At 35.8% G+C, this 18,623-nt stretch overlaps 2 protein-coding genes across 2 annotated transcripts; both read right to left on the reverse strand.

Annotated features, from left to right (window-relative positions):
* Positions 1–2,860: 2,860 nt before the first annotated feature.
* On the reverse strand, positions 2,861–5,426 carry LOC113700212 (G-type lectin S-receptor-like serine/threonine-protein kinase LECRK3). The gene has a single exon (XM_027220731.2). It carries the CDS (start codon positions 5,399–5,401, stop codon positions 3,053–3,055), a length of 2,349 nt encoding a protein of 782 aa, XP_027076532.1. The 5' UTR covers positions 5,402–5,426; the 3' UTR covers positions 2,861–3,052.
* Positions 5,427–10,768: 5,342 nt separating this feature from the next.
* LOC113699617 (G-type lectin S-receptor-like serine/threonine-protein kinase LECRK3) lies at positions 10,769–12,421 on the reverse strand. Its single transcript, XM_027219989.1, has 2 exons — positions 12,417–12,421; positions 10,769–11,606 (listed from the first exon to the last, which is right to left on the reverse strand). Exons 1-2 carry the CDS (start codon positions 12,419–12,421, stop codon positions 10,769–10,771), a joined length of 843 nt encoding a protein of 280 aa, XP_027075790.1.
* Between the last annotated feature and the right edge of the window lie 6,202 nt (positions 12,422–18,623).

Here is an 18,623-nt window from a genome sequence, read left to right on the forward strand (position 1 = left end):
TGCTAAGAATTGATATTTTGCTCATATTTGATATTTGTGTAAAGTGTAGGTGGTTGGTGTGAAAAGTGCTCTCGCGAGGTAAATTTTCAGAAGACTCTCTATCTCATGGCGTGCCCACGCCAGAAACTCTAGAAGGATACCCAAAAGCCGGACCCTCAAACTTGGTAACAGCAGGAGAACCAATTAAGGACCCAGGACCACGTAGACCAGATGCGTGGGATTAAAACCCATAGACAAGTCCTGCTCCTAATTGCTTTGGCTGGCGGCTGCTACAAAAGGCAAAAGAAAGCCAGATTCACGTATTAGGAATGAGATAGCTTTATTTTTCTTTTTCCCTAGCCGTCAGACGTTGTAGACTCTTCTCTTGCTTTTTGGCTTTCACGTTTTTGACTCTTTTGCTTTGGCTTTGGCTCTGTACAATTTTCGTTGGCTTTTGCGTTGTACTTCGGCTTCAGTACGAACATTAACGCAGAGACAAGGAAGACGTTTTCTTTTCTTTCTTTCGTCATTATTCCATCGTTCCAATTTCGCTGATGACTGTGCGGATGAAATCAACCAACCCACGCAAAATTGATACGATGAGGAGCGGCTAGGTTTCTCCTCTACCCAAAGGTTAACGCGAAGGCGCGGTCCATAACATCTGTGAGATCTAATCAAACTTTCATTACTTTTTCCAATTTGTTGCTATTCGTGCGTTTCCTGAATTAATTGTTCGTGGGTATTTTATTAATTGAATATCAACGGCCGGGTATTTAATTTAATTTAATAGCCTACTGTCTCATTAACTAAATTGAATCCGTAATTGTTCGTTTAGTTGATAATTAGTGACAACCACCATAATTGACTTTATGTTGGGGAAGCGCAGGATCTAATTTAAATAAACCCTCTTAGCGTGTTTATTGATTAGGGTTGGATTTTCCTAGCTTTAATGCAAATGGATAATTAAATTCCTATAGTCGTATCGTATCTAGGGTTGTTTTCTGGTTAGAGAAGCAGTCAATGGTCGTACCTTGGCTGTTGAAAATGTAAGGAAAAATTGGCTGTCAGAGCTTGTTGATGGCTATAACCAACCTAGTGATAAATGGATGAACTATCTTTGCATTGATGAGCATTTAATTGAACCGTGCCTGAGCAGTTGATCTTTTGGGTAGAACTTTTATTAATTGCTATTTTTAGTAAATTGTGCTTTGTGAGTTAGTTTTGAATTTTGTTTGTTTTATTTTTATTTTTATTTTCCTCCCCTTAGAAGAAACGAATTATTCCCAGTCCCTGTGAATTCGACCCTACTCACCGCTATATACAAAATTTGTAATTTTCTTGAGTAGGTAATTATTATTGCACAGGCTCGACACCTGTCAATTTTTGTGGTTGCTGCAAAATTACCCTACCTTCGCTTGATAACCATGGTTCGCCGTCGCGGATCACAATCACGATTATTTCATATCCGTCACAGCATATCAGTGGGATATTGGGTGATACGCACATTATAACACATAAAAATTTTCAAAAATCTGAAAAAATTACTAAAAATAGAAAATATCAAAAAGGCATAATTTGAAAAAAATATCGGATTTCGAGTGGACTCGGATATTTTGGACGATTCCCTGCATCACGGCTCGAATTGGTCAATATCGGTTGGGTCAAATCGAGTCGCCGCAGTAAAGATTTGGGGATCCTCTATCAATAATGTCCACAGAAATTTTAGTTTTGAGGATTAATCATCATCTTTCATATTTTAATGGAGCTTACGGAAATTCTTACAGACCATTTATCAGCGGATCCTAATTCCTACACACTATTTGCAGTTCCAATTTTTCACTACCATTCTTTTGACTATACAAAACTGGATTTAATTTTTCCAAATTAAGCATATCGCCCGGAAGCTTCCCAGTTCTGATTTCTAGAAAATTCAGTATGGTCCACAATTAGTATTCTGAAAATTCAGTTCCATCTTCATGAAAACTTTGAAAACCTAAGTCCACACAATAACTCAATCTTGTTAACGTATTGGATGGTATATTTTTATTGGAGAAAAACCTATAAGGTCACGTGAAAGATATTTTATCAAATATAAAACTGGAATAGAGTACAATCCTAGTAGGTGAACATTTTTCGAATTATTATATTATGAGCAACATTTACTGCAGTAATAAATTTGAACAATTTAGTACCTGAAATGTATTGAAATTTTCACCAAGCCTTGAAACTAGCACCTTATAGGCAGATTTTTTTTTTTTTTTTTGCCTTTTAACAAATTCGGAATCTAAATAATTTGAAAATTTAACCCGTCAAAGAGATAACAATATGGTTGTGAAAATTTTTCATTTTAACGTAAACATTTCCTTTAATCTCTTTATCAGCACGCTCAAAGAGAAGTTTCAAGAAACCTTTTTCTTTTATTTTCTTCTTCTTTTTTTTTTTTAAATATGTATAAGACTCATATAACCTAACTTACAACTCTTCAATTACCACTAACCTAAACACTATCATGAAGTTAGAATAGTCTAAACTCGCAACTTGTAATACTTTAGTAAAAAACTCGTAGTATTTAATAACTCTTCAAGATTTTGATCACTAAACCAAGATTTCATCGACTTCTCTTTGTGCAAATAGTCAACCGCAATTATGTCCAACAGTTACCAACATTCAAGCTGCAGCTCTAGACAGTGCCCGAGTAAGAAACGATGTTGTATAACTATACCTCAAATTCCAATTGATTTTTTAAATTGTGGTTTTCTTTATTTTGCACTTCCACTTTTTCAGCATGATGGGCTAATTTGGTGTGCTGAATCTTGTTCGGCTAATTGAAACATAGTTGTCTAAAATGCCGTAGTGTTATGGCTCAGAGTGGTATAGAATCTTCAATCAGAAACTCATATTTTGACAGACTGGTAATAAACTGTAAAATAATAGTAACCTTTTGGATATCAATCCAAAAGCCTTAGGGGGGAAAAACACTTATCCAGAATCCTACAACTAATTTTTCTTTTGCCACGATATGAAAGGATTTAAGGTAATAGTGTGACGCTAAAAAACCAAACACAAACTACAATTATATGGCACTTAGAAAAGATGTGGGACTTGGAGGAACTGGAATATCAACAGTTCCTTCCAGCATCAGAACGACTTTCTTCATGGATGGACGAAGAGAAGGCTCATCCTGGATGCACCAGAGAGCTATCTTGATCATTCTTTCTAGTTCTCTCACTTCAAGAACCTCCTGATCACCAACCAATTTATATAGCTCCCTAGCCTCGAAACACTGATAAGCCCACTCTTCAAGAATAGCTTCATCCCCAGAATAGGTCCAGTCTGCATTTTTTCGGTAGCATATAATCTCTAAGAGCATAATTCCAAAGCTGTAAACATCTGCTTTTACTGACACGGGCAAGTTCCGGAACCATTCTGGTGCAACATAACCTCTTGTTCCTCTTACTGCAGTACAAGTTCTGGTTTGATCATGTTTTAATATCTTTGCCAACCCAAAATCAGAAATCTTGGAACACCTGTTTTCATTCATGAGTACGTTCTGAGGTTTGATGTCACAATGGATGATTTGTGTCTCACACTCTTCATGAAGGTAAAGAATACCTCTTGCAATGTCACGGACAATTCTAATTCTTTCATCCCAACTCAGGCGGTTCTCTGGTTTGTACAGGATATTTTCCAATGATCCATTGCTCATATACTCGTAAACTAGAAGCCTCTTAGTGCCATCAAGGCAGTAGCCCAGTAGCCGGACAAGATTACGATGATGTGTTTTCCCAATCACTGTGATTTCATTCTGAAACTCCTTTTCCCCTTCTGCTAATACTTTCTCGAGTTTCTTTACAGCCACAACCTTCTTGGAATTTGGCAAAATCCCTTTATACACAGCCCCAGACGCTCCTCTGCCCAACTCTTCTTTGAATCCGTTCGTTGCTTGATCTAGTTCAGCAAAGCTAAAGGCTGTTGGAGCTACATTCTGCACAAATTCAACATTTCCAATTTGCGATATCTGCTTATATGCTGATACCTTAATTCTGCAAACATAAACTCCAGCAGTTACAGAGATCAGGACTCCAGAAACAGCAAGGGAAATCCCAATAATCAGGATATACAAACGACCTTCTTCCTTTCTTTTTTTGGGAGGATTATTGTGAATTTCACTTACACCTTCATCCTTAGTTGCAGGTTTTCCTACCTTGACTAGAGCAATATTGGAGTCAGTCGCTCTTTTTCCATATGTCAATGGGAGCCTCTGCTTCTTGCATTGTCCATCTTTGAAGAATGCCGCTTCACAGTTGCAATCTTCAAGACAAATCTTTGCACAATCTTCTCTCGTGTTTGTTTCCAATATGAAAAAGGGGTTATCTTCCCATATAGTAGATTCCAAGTACTCAATGGTGTAATTGGCCATTGGATCCGTGGAATTACAGCTACCTGCAAACAAACTTCTCTCACAGCCCGAGCTCCAATTGCCTTGATTGACAAAGTCAAATCCAGGAAGGCATTTGCATTCAACCAAGCTATCCAGTTTTGTACAGAAGCCATTGAACCCACAAAGGCCTTTAGGATCACATTTATCAGCTGAAGATTCCCATAGGATCGACCAATTGCCCATCTGATCTAACGAATGTGAATACAATCGGAAAATACCATCCACATCAATCTTCATCAAATAGATCATCTTGTTCTGAGGATGTCCTCCATCAGAAAGATTCTTCACTATATTAACACTTGAATTGATCAAGTACAGATGCCCATCATCCTGGAGATTTAGAGTTATATTTGGACCGTCTCCATTAGTTCCAGATGCCCAGTAAGAATTTTCCGCTACATCTGTTGTGCCCACAGGGTACTGTACAAGGTGTCCATCCGTTTGCATCTTCAGACGAAAAATTCCTCTTGAATCGTCAGTTTCTGAAGCACTGGATATGAGCTCGTGATCAGCTGCCAATCGCTGACCGGGCAATAAACTATTAGTTGGATTCTCGAAACTTTGCCATATGATTTCCTTTTCAGAATTGTATAACACAAAATTTCCAGAATCCAACATGGAAGCTGAAGAAATGGGTTCCAAAGGATTAGCAATTGATATGTATTGGCCTTCTAGCAGGCGCAAGATGAGCCTGCCATCTGTAGACAAAATCAGCGAAACATTGCTCGAAAAAATGGGGTTATCCCTGTTGGCAGTCCAAACTGCAGTCTTTTCAGGAATTCCAGCAAGAAAAATGCCCACAGCATAGCCATTGCGTTGCTGATAGAATCCAAAAGCAAATATTCCAGATGGCGACAACCATGATGATGAGTTGCCTGTGGGTGTTAGAGAAGAACCTAAGCTAATGTTAAGAGGGCTTTGTTGAGCTGCTATTCCTGAATAGAATGCTGATGATAGGACGAAGAACAAAAAAGCAGCCATGTATGGAAATTGGAGATGGAATAGAAGAGAAGCCGGTTTTCTCTTGCTTTTCTGTGTATCCTACTTGCTTTCTTAGTATAAATATAAGACTTGCGTCGAGATTTGGCATGGTTGACTCCTCAAGTCTTTGCAACGACTCAGGTCTTCCGGGAAAAAATTTGTATTGGCAGTTCTACAGCAGCAATAAATGTTTCTGTTGACAATTGACAATTTCAACTACCATTTGTACTGAAATTCTATAGAGAACTTACCATGCAGAGTAAAGACTGGGGGATCTTCCTTCAATAATGTCCACAGAAATCCTAGTTTTGATGGACTAATCGTCTTTCAGATTTTACTGGATCTTACGAAAATTCTTACAAATTGCTCGTCAACGGATCCTAATTCCTGTGCATTATTTTCAGTTTGAACCTTTCACTACCATTCTTTTAACTATACAAAACTGGATTTAATTTTTCCGCATTAAGTATATCATCTGGAAGCCAGCCATTTCTGATTTCCAACAACCTTTATGGTCCACAATTAGCATTCTGAAGAATCAGTTCAATCTTACTGAAGCCTTTGAAAACCTTAACCATAACTCAATCTTGTTAACATTTTTTTTTTCTTCCGAAGCCCAAAGGGCCTACATCAAGTTTTTACAACCCTAAACCCCGAAGGAACCCCAAAAGCCGGTATCTCTTGAGGTCCCACAGGAGACTTATAACTACCAACCCAAACCCTCCCAACCCCGATGTGGGATACATCACAGGGGATGACACCCCAAACCTCCACAACGGGGGAGCCTGCTGCTAAGCCCGCGAGAACCCAACCCCCCCCAGAGGCGATGTTTCTTTCTTCCGAAGCCCAAAGGGCCTACGTCAAGTTTTTACAACCCTAAACCCCGACTCCAACAGCCGGTATCTCTTGAGGTCCAACAGGTTGTTAACATATTAGATGGTATATTTTTTTGGAGAAAAAACCTATAAGGTTACGTGAGAGATATTTTATCAAATATAAAACAAAATAAAGTACAATCCTAGTGAGTGAACTTTTTTGAATGATTTATTAGCCCTTTCTCGTTAAAAAAAAAAAAAAAAAAGGAATGTAACACAAGGACTTCTGATGCTGTCAACCATCCTAGTACTACCCTTGCCCGCTGTTATTAATACTTCTAAAGCTGTACTACATACGTTAGAGGGGTCAATTCTGAAGAATTAGAAGTCTGTGAGAGGCGTTAGAGAGTCGATTTTGCACCTTGGAATGCTGAACTTGATGTTGAAGTTTTAGCCTCTGACCCTACTTTTCTTATTCCACCAGTACGGCCTTTATACTTGAGATACTGAGATTATGAACTGTATATTATTAGATCAAGTGTTCTGCATTTAAATATAATTAGTTTAAGTGTGAAAGAAACAATTGAATGTAAATTAAGGGGTGCTAATCAATGCCAAACTTCATGGATCCAATTGGTGCCACTGACCATAGAAGTCTAGAATAAGGCTTCTTCACTGTCACTCTCAACCAGTAAGCTAAAACATATTTGGCCAAGAAAAAAAATGCTAATTGTTTAATTTTTTTTAACTCTAATGTCATGATTAAAGTTCATAATTAACGGATAAACCATTCTAACAGAGCATTTGAACTTCCATTCCAAACTAATTGGTAGTGATTAAGAGAATCAAGAACTTTATTAATTATTAATCCATGAAGTCTCTTGACCAACTACTGGACTCATTTGGGATCCTCTGGTTTCTCTCCATATAATTATATTTAAATTACTATAAGTACATAAAATTATCTATTATGTTATTCCTTTTATTTTGATGACTGGATCGACATACTAAAAAACGATATCTATTCGAGAATACTTCATTCAAATTTGCATGAAATATTTATGTAATAAAATTTGCAACAATTAATCAAATGCCAAAACTTAGTCAATGTAATACCGAATTTTGTGGACAACTAATGCAAGTGACGAAGTATATTCTCATTGATTTTGATGGTGGTGTTTGAGTGGGATCCAGGAAAGTAATTAGGAAATGGTTTTATTTCTTTTTATTAGAAGAATGGGGGTTTTCTGTTAGTATTAACTGCAGAAATTTTTTCATAAATAAAAAATGAGGGATAGTTTGGGACAGGGATAGTGTCGTAAGCACCTTTTTGGGGGTAGAGGGAAGTCTGATTTTTTTTTTTTTTTTTTGGAGATAGAGGGAAGTTTGATTTTTTTTTTTTTGGAGATAGAGGGAAGTTTGATTTTATTTCATTCCTTTTTTTAAACTAGCACTTTATCAGCATTTTTTTTCCATTGTAAGAAATTTGGTATTAAAAAAAAAGACAGAGAAACTTTATTCTACTATAATATATAAGAGCTTTTTTTTTTTTTTTTTTTTTGTCGACACAGGGTTGTCCGGGTCAATCCTTACGGGGCCCGACTAATCCCCTGCGGCCCGGGGATTATAATATATAAGAGCTTGCTTCTGAAACTTTCTCGTTTTATCCGAGATGTATAACTCAGCTATTAGTCAATCTTAATTATGTCCAATAATTATATACATTAAGAGAGTTGCAGCTCCAACCAGTCCCCAAAGTAAAACACAATCTGGTACAACTATTTCTCAAATTCCAATAGAATAAAATGTAATTAACAGTAATTAACTGTTAAATGGTTAATCTCAAATATCAATCCAATTAGGTTAGGAAAAATAAACACTTAAACAATGACGAAGCAACCACGAAGTAATTGACTGAATGTAAAGAGACGGTGTGATCCAAAAACACCAAATACAAACTAGAATTATATGGCACTTTAAAAAAATTGTAGGACTGGGAGGATCTGGAATATCAACAGTTCCTTCAAGCATCATCAGAACTTTCTTCATGGATGGACGAAGTGCTGGCTCATCCTGGATGCAACAGAGAGATATCTTTATCAGTCTTTCCAATTTTCTCATATCAACAATCTCATGATTACCAACCGATATGTGCAGCTTTCCAGCATCAAAACAATGATAAGCTCATTCTCTAAGAACAGCTTCACTCCCTGAATAGCTCTCGTCTGGTCTTTTTTGGCAGCATATCATCTCCAACAGCACAACTCCAAAGCTGTAAACATCTGCTTTAATCGTCACAGGCAAGTTCCGATACCATTCTGGAGTAACGAAGCCTTTTGTTCCTCTAAAGGCTGTGTAAGTTCTGGTTTGATCATTGCTTGAATAGCTTTGCTAGCCCAAAATCAGCAATCTTGGCACATATGTTTTCATCCATGAGTATATGCGCAGGTTTGATGTCACAATGGATCATCTGTGTCTCACATTCTTCATGTAATTAAAGAATACCTCTTGATGATTCGGCTTGATTTCGTCTAGCTCAAGTGGCAAATCGAGTCAAGCTCTAACTTTAAAAAGCTATACTCAAGATTTTTGTTTTGTCAAGCCCAATCAAGTTTATTTATTAGTTAATTTTAGTTTTTAGTTTTTAGTTTTAGTTTTATTTAATTTTTTAAAATTTTTAGTTTTTTTATTTAATTTTGAACCTCTAATTTTTTTAGTCGAGTTAATTTCAGCTCGATTCAATTACATTCCTATGCAAAATGATATGTAATGTTATTGTAAAGATGTATTATAGTGTATTGCATAGTTTCTTCAATACCAAATTGACAATTTTGATATATCTTTGGATGATATTTTAAAATTTCTGATAGGATGTAATTTGTTATTAAATTTATGATTAATTTTCCCTTTATGCTTGCCAAATATTGTTTTAATTGTAGGATTCTACTTATATTTAGTATTTTGACCTAATTATAGGAAGTGGAGTAAAAAAATGCTAAAAATGGTGATTTTCTTGAAGTCATGCGATTTTCTTGAAGGCAATATCGGTGGTTGCCTTATTTTTTCTTATTTTTTTTATTCGGTTAGGAAACTGGCTAGTATATAGACTAGTCACATAGGTTTTCATTAGGGAGGCTGATTGGCCACAAGGCAGAAGCAAGTCATCTTCTTCGTCCCTTACTTTTTCATTCTAACAAATATCATATCGTTTCAGGGAAAAGATTGATGTCAATGAATTCAACTTATTCGTGTAGAAATCTTTCTATGAGACGTGGCTAAATTTCTAATCTAGTCAAATATCAACTCAATGGCACAGTCCTGAATACCTGTGAGATCGAACTAATCTCAACTTGTTCCTTCAATTTATTGATATTTGTGCATTCTCTATTTCAATTTCTCGAGATTATTTTGTTAACTGAATGTCAAGGGCCCGATATTCAAAGTGATCTAATAATCTATTACCAAATTAATCAACTAAATTCGTAATTGTTTAGTCGATTAATATTAGTGGTAACTAGCATTTACACACGTTAAAGGAACGTGCGATCTAATTTAAATAACCCTCTTAGCGTGTTATTTATTCAGGTTCGGCTTTTTAAATTCTTAATACAATTGAGAAATTAAATCCTACGATCGTACCTAAGGTTATTTCATGATTAGGGGTGATCAATGGTCGTACATTGATTACTAATAAACTAAGGAAAAATTGGTCTTCAAAGTTTATTGACGACTATAACTAACCTGTTAATTAATTAAGCAAACCATCTTTGCATCAATGATCGGATGAATGAACTATGTCTGAGAGGTTGTATCTTTGGCTAAAGTTTGTCTACCATTGATTTAATTCCTAATTACTTTCGTGAATTGTTTTATTAACTGGTTATGTATTTATTTTTGTTTGAGTTATTTAATTATCCCCAATTTTATAAAAATCCCCCTTACTCTGCACTCTAAAAGAAATAAATTATCCCCAATTCCTGTGGATTCGACCATACTCACTGTATATACAAAATTTATACTTTTATTAAGTAGATATTTATTATTATACAAGGTCGATACTTGTCAATTTCAGAATATATGATTTAAGAAAAGAAGAAGTTAGAAGATTAACCTGGACAATGCAAAATTTTAGACAGTTTCCGAATATTTTGTCTTTCTGAAATCCAGAAATTAAACCCCCGCCAAGTTCAGTGGGCCGAATCAATTTGGGCTTCATGGACTTAGTTGTCTATAACATAACATTGCTCTGGATCTTTCACAGTGGTATCCACTTGAATCCTCAGTGATTAATTCAGAAAGTTTTTGACAGAATAGTTTGTAATAAACTGTAAAATGATAGCAAAAGCAAAACAAATTTCAACCGGCCATGACAAGAACCAGGCTGGTAATAAGCAACATCCACTTCTAATGACATCAATAATCTCAACCACCGGTAGTGAAAGCTAAAGAAACACATAAAAATGATAATCCAACAACGAAGTTTATTTTCCACAAAATACATGACAGAAATAGATCGGATGTGAAACTAGAAAAAGCCAAATACAAACTACAATTATATGGCAATTAAAAAAGATGTAAGGCTGGGAGGATCTGGAATATCAACAGTTCCTTCGAGCATCAGAAGAACTTTCTTCATGGATGGACGAAGAGCTGGCTCATCCTGGACGCACCAGAGAGCTATCTTGACCATTCTTTCCAGTTCTCTCACGTCATCAACCTCCTGATCACCAACCAATTTATATAGCTCTCCAGCCTCAAAACACTGATAAGCCCATTCTTCAAGAATTGCTACACTCTCGGGACTGGTACAGTCTACGCTTTTGCGGCAGCATATGATTTCTAGCAGCACAATTCCGAAGCTGTAAACATCTGCTTTAACTGTCACAGGCAATTTCCTGAACCATTCTGGTGCAACATAGCCTCTTGTTCCTCTTACTCCTGTATAAGTTCTGGTTTGATCATTTTTCAACAGCTTTGCCAATCCAAAATCAGAAATCTTGGCACATCTGCTTTCATCCATGAGTATATTCTGAGGTTTGATGTCACAGTGGATGATTTGTGTCTCACATTCTTCATGTAAGTAAAGAATACCTCTAGCAATGTCACAGGCAATTTTCATTCTTTCGTCCCAAGTTGGATGGTTCTCTGGTTTGTGCAGGAATTTTTCCAAAGATCCGTTGCTCATGTACTCATAAACTAGAAGCCTCTTAGCTCCATCCAGGCAGTATCCAAGTAGCTGGACGAGATTACGATGATGTGTTTTCCCAATCACCGAGATTTCATTCTGAAACTCTTTTTCTCCTTCTGTTAATACTTTCTCAAGTTTCTTCACGGCCACAACCTTGTTGGAATTTGGCAAAATCCCTTTGTACACGGTCCCAAATGCTCCTCTGCTAACAAGCTTAATATTTTGAAGTCGAGTTCGAGCTCGATTTCGACTCGAGCTTGACTCGAGCGGTTTGCGAACAGCTCGATTCGTTTGCAGCCCAAGCTCAGGTTTACTGGGGCGGAAAAGGTTGTAGTAGCGTTTCTTACTTCTCCTCGTGTAGCTAATATTTCAGTTGACAACTTTTAACTTTCATTTGTGGAAAGACTTCGATAGATAACCTACCACACAAAAAAACTTCTCCTGACTACTAGTAGTATAATGGACTTCGAAGCCATAGTAGTATTAAACCTTAAACATTAAGAGATCAATTCCACCGGATATCCAAGATGATTAAGTAAGTAAATGGTACGACGTTGACTAATCTTTTTCACATGAAACTGCTAATTGTGACTTGTAACCATGGTTCAAAGTCGCGGTCGCGGCTGCGGCCGGGACTGTTCCACATTAGTTTTGGCATATCGGTCTCTGTCTCGGAGACACGCAAAATTTTGAAATATTTAATATTCTAAAAAATATAAAAAATATGATAAATAAAAATAATTAAAAAATTAGTAAAAATAATAAAAATTCGAGTTGACTCGAGATGACTCGATGTGATTCAACTGTTTCAACTATTCACGGTGATGTCTCGACGAGTCAAATATTTTAAAATCATATCATCCCGATATCGTATCGAGAGAGTCCGAGACGGTGACCACTCGGTCTCGGCGACTTCACCGAGTCTTTGAACCGTGCTTGTAACTAGCGCCCCACCCCCTTTCTTTTCAACTTAATGTCCCGCTTCTGATCAACTAGTAATTTCGTTGTTTACGCCATCAACGGAAATATGCCTTTCCGCCTCTGTTGTCATGATTCTATTTCCAACCATTTGCCATTTTTCCTTTTATTTCTATTTGTTGTCGGCGTACTATTAATGCCATGAATTTGAAGCTCGTCTGAAAGTCATACGTATGTACTGTGTATGGTGGGAGTGGGAATCTGTCAAAAAGACCATCTACCTCTCTCACACTCACGACAGTGGTAGTCTTGAATCTTGGTAGAACTGAGGAACGTATAATTGATATTTTTTACACTTGTCCGCTTCTGATAGATGAGTAACATCTATGATGAAAAGAAAGGTTTCATCAATTGAATGTTAGCGGTTTTAAACAGGTACTAGCGTGAAATATCGTGCACTTCACCCTCACGTCTCGTTTCCAGTAAAAACTGTCAAATTGATGAAATGAATGAGAAAAAAAAAAAGTCCAAGTCTTTCATATATTTCTTTGACTTTTTTTTTTGGACTTTCTTCCAATATTTTGGAGATTGGAATGGGTTCAATGGATTTAGATAGAAACTTGGTTAATGAGAGGGAGGAAGAATAAAATGAGATTGGAAGTCTCGTTTGCTGGTGAAAGAAGAAATTGATGATACTCATTGTCATTTTCGGGCGCAATATTTTGGAAGAAAATGAAGAAGAAAGAAAAAGAAAAAACGTCTAGTTTTTTTTTTCTTTTTTAGGCATTTTTGAATTTCAGTGAATGTTTTTGGTGACCCGGCAAAAATTAAGTGGTCAAACGTTTATTGACCAACTGGATGGGTATCTTTGTTATGGGATTGTATATTTGAGGGACAATTTTGTTATTTAGCCAAACTTCGGGGTTGATTGGTAGTTTGGTCGAACGTAAAACAATCCCCAATTCGATTGTCCTCAAATTTGGGTTTAAAAATAAATAAATGTCAATTGGAACTATAGAATAGTTGTTTGTGTTGAATTTTTTTCCCAAATCTTTCGTCTCCTTATTTTGAGAATCATTTGGGTATGGATTGTATAATTTTAGGTAGCCATTTGAGTGAGATGAAGAGGAGCAGCCACAGTTCTTATTCTGTAAGGCTACTTTCAGTTCATTTTTTTGGTCGGTTTTGAGGCCAAATTTGCATCCTGCGCCGGCTGGAGGGTGTAATTTCATCAATTTTTGGCACTGGTTGGCGACGGTACTGCGGCTCGCACAATACACCATCATCACCCTTGGTCTTTTCTGCCATGGTTGAAAATTATTTTCTTCATTAGAAAAAAAAAAAAAAGGCAAAGCAAGAAAAAATATAAGGTCCAGAAAAAAAAAAGACTCTGGGGCATTACATACTTTTCTGCTGAGATCACCAAAATAAACATTCAAACGCTAGTTGACTACACATGGGCTAAATGAGTCTTTTGGATGTTTGTTTAAAATTTTATTGTAATTTATTGTAAATGAATCTTTTGGATATTTGACAAATGAGTTAGCGGGGAAGAAAGGTAGCGGGGAAGAGAAAAGGAGGAGAGGGAGAAGATAAGAAAAAAAAAAAAAAAAAAAACCTCTGTTGGTGTCGGAAGAGGTGGCCAACACAGAACTGGCGCCAGAAAAGGTGTTAACCGATGGTAGCCAGCGGCAGAAGTGGTGGTGTGTTGAGATGGGGCAGGAAGAAGAAGATAGGAAGAAGGAAATTTTTTTTATGTGTTTTTGGATATTTTGAAGTGTGTATTTTAAAATTTTTGAGGAGATTTTTTATATTACTGTAGTTAAAGTTGTTAAAAAAACTTGTTGAAAAAAAACTAGGCAAAAAAAAAAATCACTTCTAAATTGATGTTTGAACACTTGGTTCCATTTTCAGTGGTTTATTAGCCTAAAATTAGGGACTAGGGATGCGTAAATCCGAAATTTTTTGATTTCTTGATCAAATTCTAATTGAATTCAGAAATGTGAAATCAGAAAAAATGGAAAGGAAATTGCAATTTTTGTCTTCGAAAGTGTCAAATTTGATGTGAATTCGGCAACAAGGTTTTAAAAATGGAAATTCTGATTTCGAATTCACAATTCAAAATCAATTTTCAGATACTAATTCGATTTCAATTTCATATATATTTTATATAATCAATTATATTATATATAATAATACTTCTTAATAATTATATTGTATATATATCTAATATCCATTTATAATAATTAATAACATTTAATCCATTACATTTACATATATTTTATTTAAACTTATAGTTACATATATATATATAACTCACAAAATTAGAATTAGAAAATATAATTGCAAAGTGAATTTGGTAAAATATTAAATTTCAAAATTAATTTGAATCAAATTCGAAATCGAAATTGGTGAATTCGAAAGTGAAATAGGTTGAAATTTTCAATGTCCAATTTATCAAAAAAACTCCGAATTCAAAGTTCCAAATTACTGTTTTTGAATTCGATGCAAACTCCTGTTAGGAACTAAAACAAGACGGATTTGCATCGTATCGACAAGTTCAACTATTCCTTCTCCCGCTATCCACACTCCTCGTCCTTGTCCCTACCTTGCCTTCTTGCTACCCCTATGAGTGCCTCCACCTAGCCTCGCTACTATTTTTATTTTTTTATTTAAATTTATTTTTATATATGTATAACTTCATTTCATATTATATAAATATTATTATATTCTATTAGATATTTAATAGTACATATATATTTATGATCCTAAGAAAATTAGATATTTAATAGCACATGTATAATCCTAAGAATATACAAGTGCGAATGAGGAAATAAACAGTGAATTAGGTCCCTCATTGGCACCATGATTGTGTGGGCAGCATCTTAATTTCACATCAATGATCAATTCCATGCACCGGTGCATTGTGTGGCTGGAATTTATTTCTCAATTGTGTTTTGACTATAGTGTCATTCAATGCCAATTGTGCCATTCATTGACTGATTCGATAGGAAAAAGAAGTGTGATTTTTAGTCTTATCTTATCAACATGGTTCTTGAATTCCTCGTTGCAATTAGGGGTGCAAACGAATCGAGCCGCTCGCAAGTAGCTCGATTCAAGTTTGACTCGAGCTCGAGCTAGTCGAGTCAAAATCGAGTTCAAAATATTAAACTCGTTAGCTCACGAGCCGGCTCGCGAGCTCGAGTATATATATATTTTTTTATTTTTACTTTTACTTTAATAGTAAAAGTACATAAATATCATTAATATTTTATTATTTATTAAGAAAAAATATTATTTTATTTATTTTTTAAAAAAATAAAATAATTATTTTTATTTTTTCGAGCTCGAGTTTTAAAATTGTCAGCTCGTCGAGCTCGAGTTCGATGAAATTAAGTCAAGACTCGACTCGATAAGGACAAAACTCGACTCGACTAGGATCGTTTGCAACCCTAGTTGCAATGTCTCGATGGTGCGGTGCCACTGCTGGTTAGTATTAATTAATAGTGCTATTTATTTCTTTTTATCTATTTCTTTTTAAATTTATGTGCTTAGTGTTCACTTCTAACATTAAGTACACTTAATATTAATTAGTTCATTATTTGCTCTTAAATTTAGTATTAAAATTATCCTTCACTTTTACCGTCATTTAGTATCTGTTAGTTAATTTGTTCATAAATTTAATATCATGGCAATCACTTAGTGTTCATTCTAACCATCATCTAAAGTTAATAATCTTGATTCTATGATTACTTGCACTTGATTATTATTTCATATACGAAGTAACTATTCCTTATGAATGAATATAAATATATGTAAATATTCCTTTTATATGAATGTGAATATTCCATATCTACGAATCTAAATCTGAGCATCATTACTGCTCGGGCGTGACGCAAATCCACCTGCTACAAACAGGCTACTAGCCTACTTAAATGTCTCTACTAGGAATCATAAAGCTCCATCAGTGCAAGTATTAGCGTGAAAGCAAATGTAGAAAGACTCTTATGTATGTAAATATAATAATTTACTATTAACCTAGATAATCTCTATTTTTTTTAAGCTTTAATGTATTCAACTTAGAGCTGTTAAGTCAATCGAGTAGCTCGAAAACTCGTTAGAGTTCGGCTCATTAATTTTGGTTAACAAATCGAGCTCGAGCTCGAAATATGCTCGTTTAGTTAACGAGCCGAGTAAATACTCGAGTAGTTCGTTAGAACTTGTTAATGAAGGGCATATTTGTCATTTTAGAAATCAAAATTATAAAAATTAAAAATTATAGATTTTTATTAAGGTTAATTTGTACGAGCTCGAGCTCGATCTCGAGGCATATGTACATTTAACGAGCCGAGTTCGAACACATTTTAAAGCTCGTTTTCCTAACGAGCTCAAGTCGAGTTCGGCTCAAATTAAACTCGAGTCGAGCTCGGCAACCAAATACTCGACTCGACTCGGCTCGATTAACAGCTCTAATTCAACTGTAACAATACTATGTTTTCAATTTATCATTACTCTTTTGAGCACATATCTAGTACTAAATTAAAGGCGAGGGACAAGGCGAAGGGAGAAAAATTCCCCTACCCCGTTGAATCCCCGCCGATTGCCATTTGAACCTGAAATGAGTGGATAAGAAATTTTATTACCCACCAGTCAAAATTCTTTCGTTTAGCATAATTTCTAAACTTATTCATGGACATCCAAAAATTCAGCAGGATTCATGTATGTTAACAAATATTCTTTTCTGTCCAAAAATAAATAAATTTGTTAGGTAACAATCTCAATGTTTAACTTATCTCTAAAATAAATACCTAGACTGGATTTACGTTAGTAATCTTGAGAATTACAATATAGGAATTTAAGCAAGGGAACATGGCATGGCCATTAAATATTGTCACCATAGGTATTATAGGAAAGGGAATTCACGTTCGCTCTTTTAATATAATACATGGAAACCCATTTACTTCTACCTGAAAATATTCCATGTGTACTATGTATATTGCATTAAAATTTCAAGACAAGTTAAGCTACAGCAAATTGCACTAACAAATCGAGGAAAAATACAACGATTTTTGTTTTTTTTTTCTTTTGCAGAGTTAAGAATTAATTGCAACAATTCCCACCAGCATGGGTTTTTCCTCATGCGAAAGAAAAAGAAACCAAATCCTTTATGGATATATTGACTCTCTTTTTTTTTTTTTTCAAGGGGAAGCAAGGCTATACATTTTCCTCGCACCAGCATTCTTTTCCTACCATCTTCTTTTACCAGCCTCCCAAAGCCTCTTCTTGTATTGATCGTTCTAGCAGTAGATAAGATACTCACAATGAAGGGTTTGCCATTCATAAATTCCATTCACAAATATACCATCGTTACACAACTTATATTACGACCCAAAATTTTCAAAACCTCAATTCGCCATTACTATCCATGTTGCCGCCAAGTACAAGTCGGTGGATGAGTCGAATCCCAAAACACTTGATGTCCTATCATGCAAGACAAGAGTCTTGCTCCCATGTCATGAAGTAATAGGCTACAAGGAGCAAATCATCAAAACAAGTATCCTTGATGAGATCACCAAGACAATTGAATTATCAGACATCAGGTTGGAGTTATTCTTGACTTGGTACGGTGTAAAATCAAGGGCAGATGCAAATTTCCTCAGGGACTATAAACGTGCAATTAGCAGGCCGCGGACAATGGAAGAAGAATTGGAAGCAGAACAAGAACGACTTCGAGAAATTCAAGGAACAGAGGTGGCAGACAAGGATCATGCTACTTGTGCTATTTGCCTGGAAGAGATGGCTGTTGGGTACTCATGGTTCGAGACGTCTCGGCCGAGTCGAGACCGCGACGAAACGTTTTCGAGATACACGTGACAGACCGAGACATCACCATGAAGGGTTAAAATGGTCGAGTCACACCGAGTCATCTCGAGTCAACTTGAATTTTTATTATTTTTACTAATTTTTAATTATTTTTATTTATCATATTTTTTACAATTTTTAGAATATTAAATATTTCAAAAATTCGCATCTCGCCGAGACCGCGACTGATGCCGAGATCGATTTGAAACGGTCCAAGCCGCGACCGCAATTTTGAACCATGTTGGGTACACGATGAAGTTACGTTGTTCTCATACATTCCATCAAGACTGCATCTGGAAGCGGGAGTTTAAGAGTAGAAGGTGCCCTTTGTGTCGGGTCAGCCTGTTAAGAGCTGATCCTATTTAGTGGGATACGGTTCAGAGTTCTGTAGTAGTACCACTTTCACTTTCATTGTTTTGGTTTCGCATTGTCTTGTGAA

Source organism: Coffea arabica, chromosome 7c, assembly GCF_036785885.1.
Source record: "Coffea arabica cultivar ET-39 chromosome 7c, Coffea Arabica ET-39 HiFi, whole genome shotgun sequence".
Classification (NCBI taxonomy): domain Eukaryota; kingdom Viridiplantae; phylum Streptophyta; class Magnoliopsida; order Gentianales; family Rubiaceae; genus Coffea; species Coffea arabica.

What these genes read in the sequence shown, in the direction of transcription:
- LOC113700212 (XM_027220731.2), bottom strand. Translation starts at nt 5,401, where the DNA reads ATGGCTGCTTTTTTGTTCTTCGTCCTATCATCAGCATTCTATTCAGGA.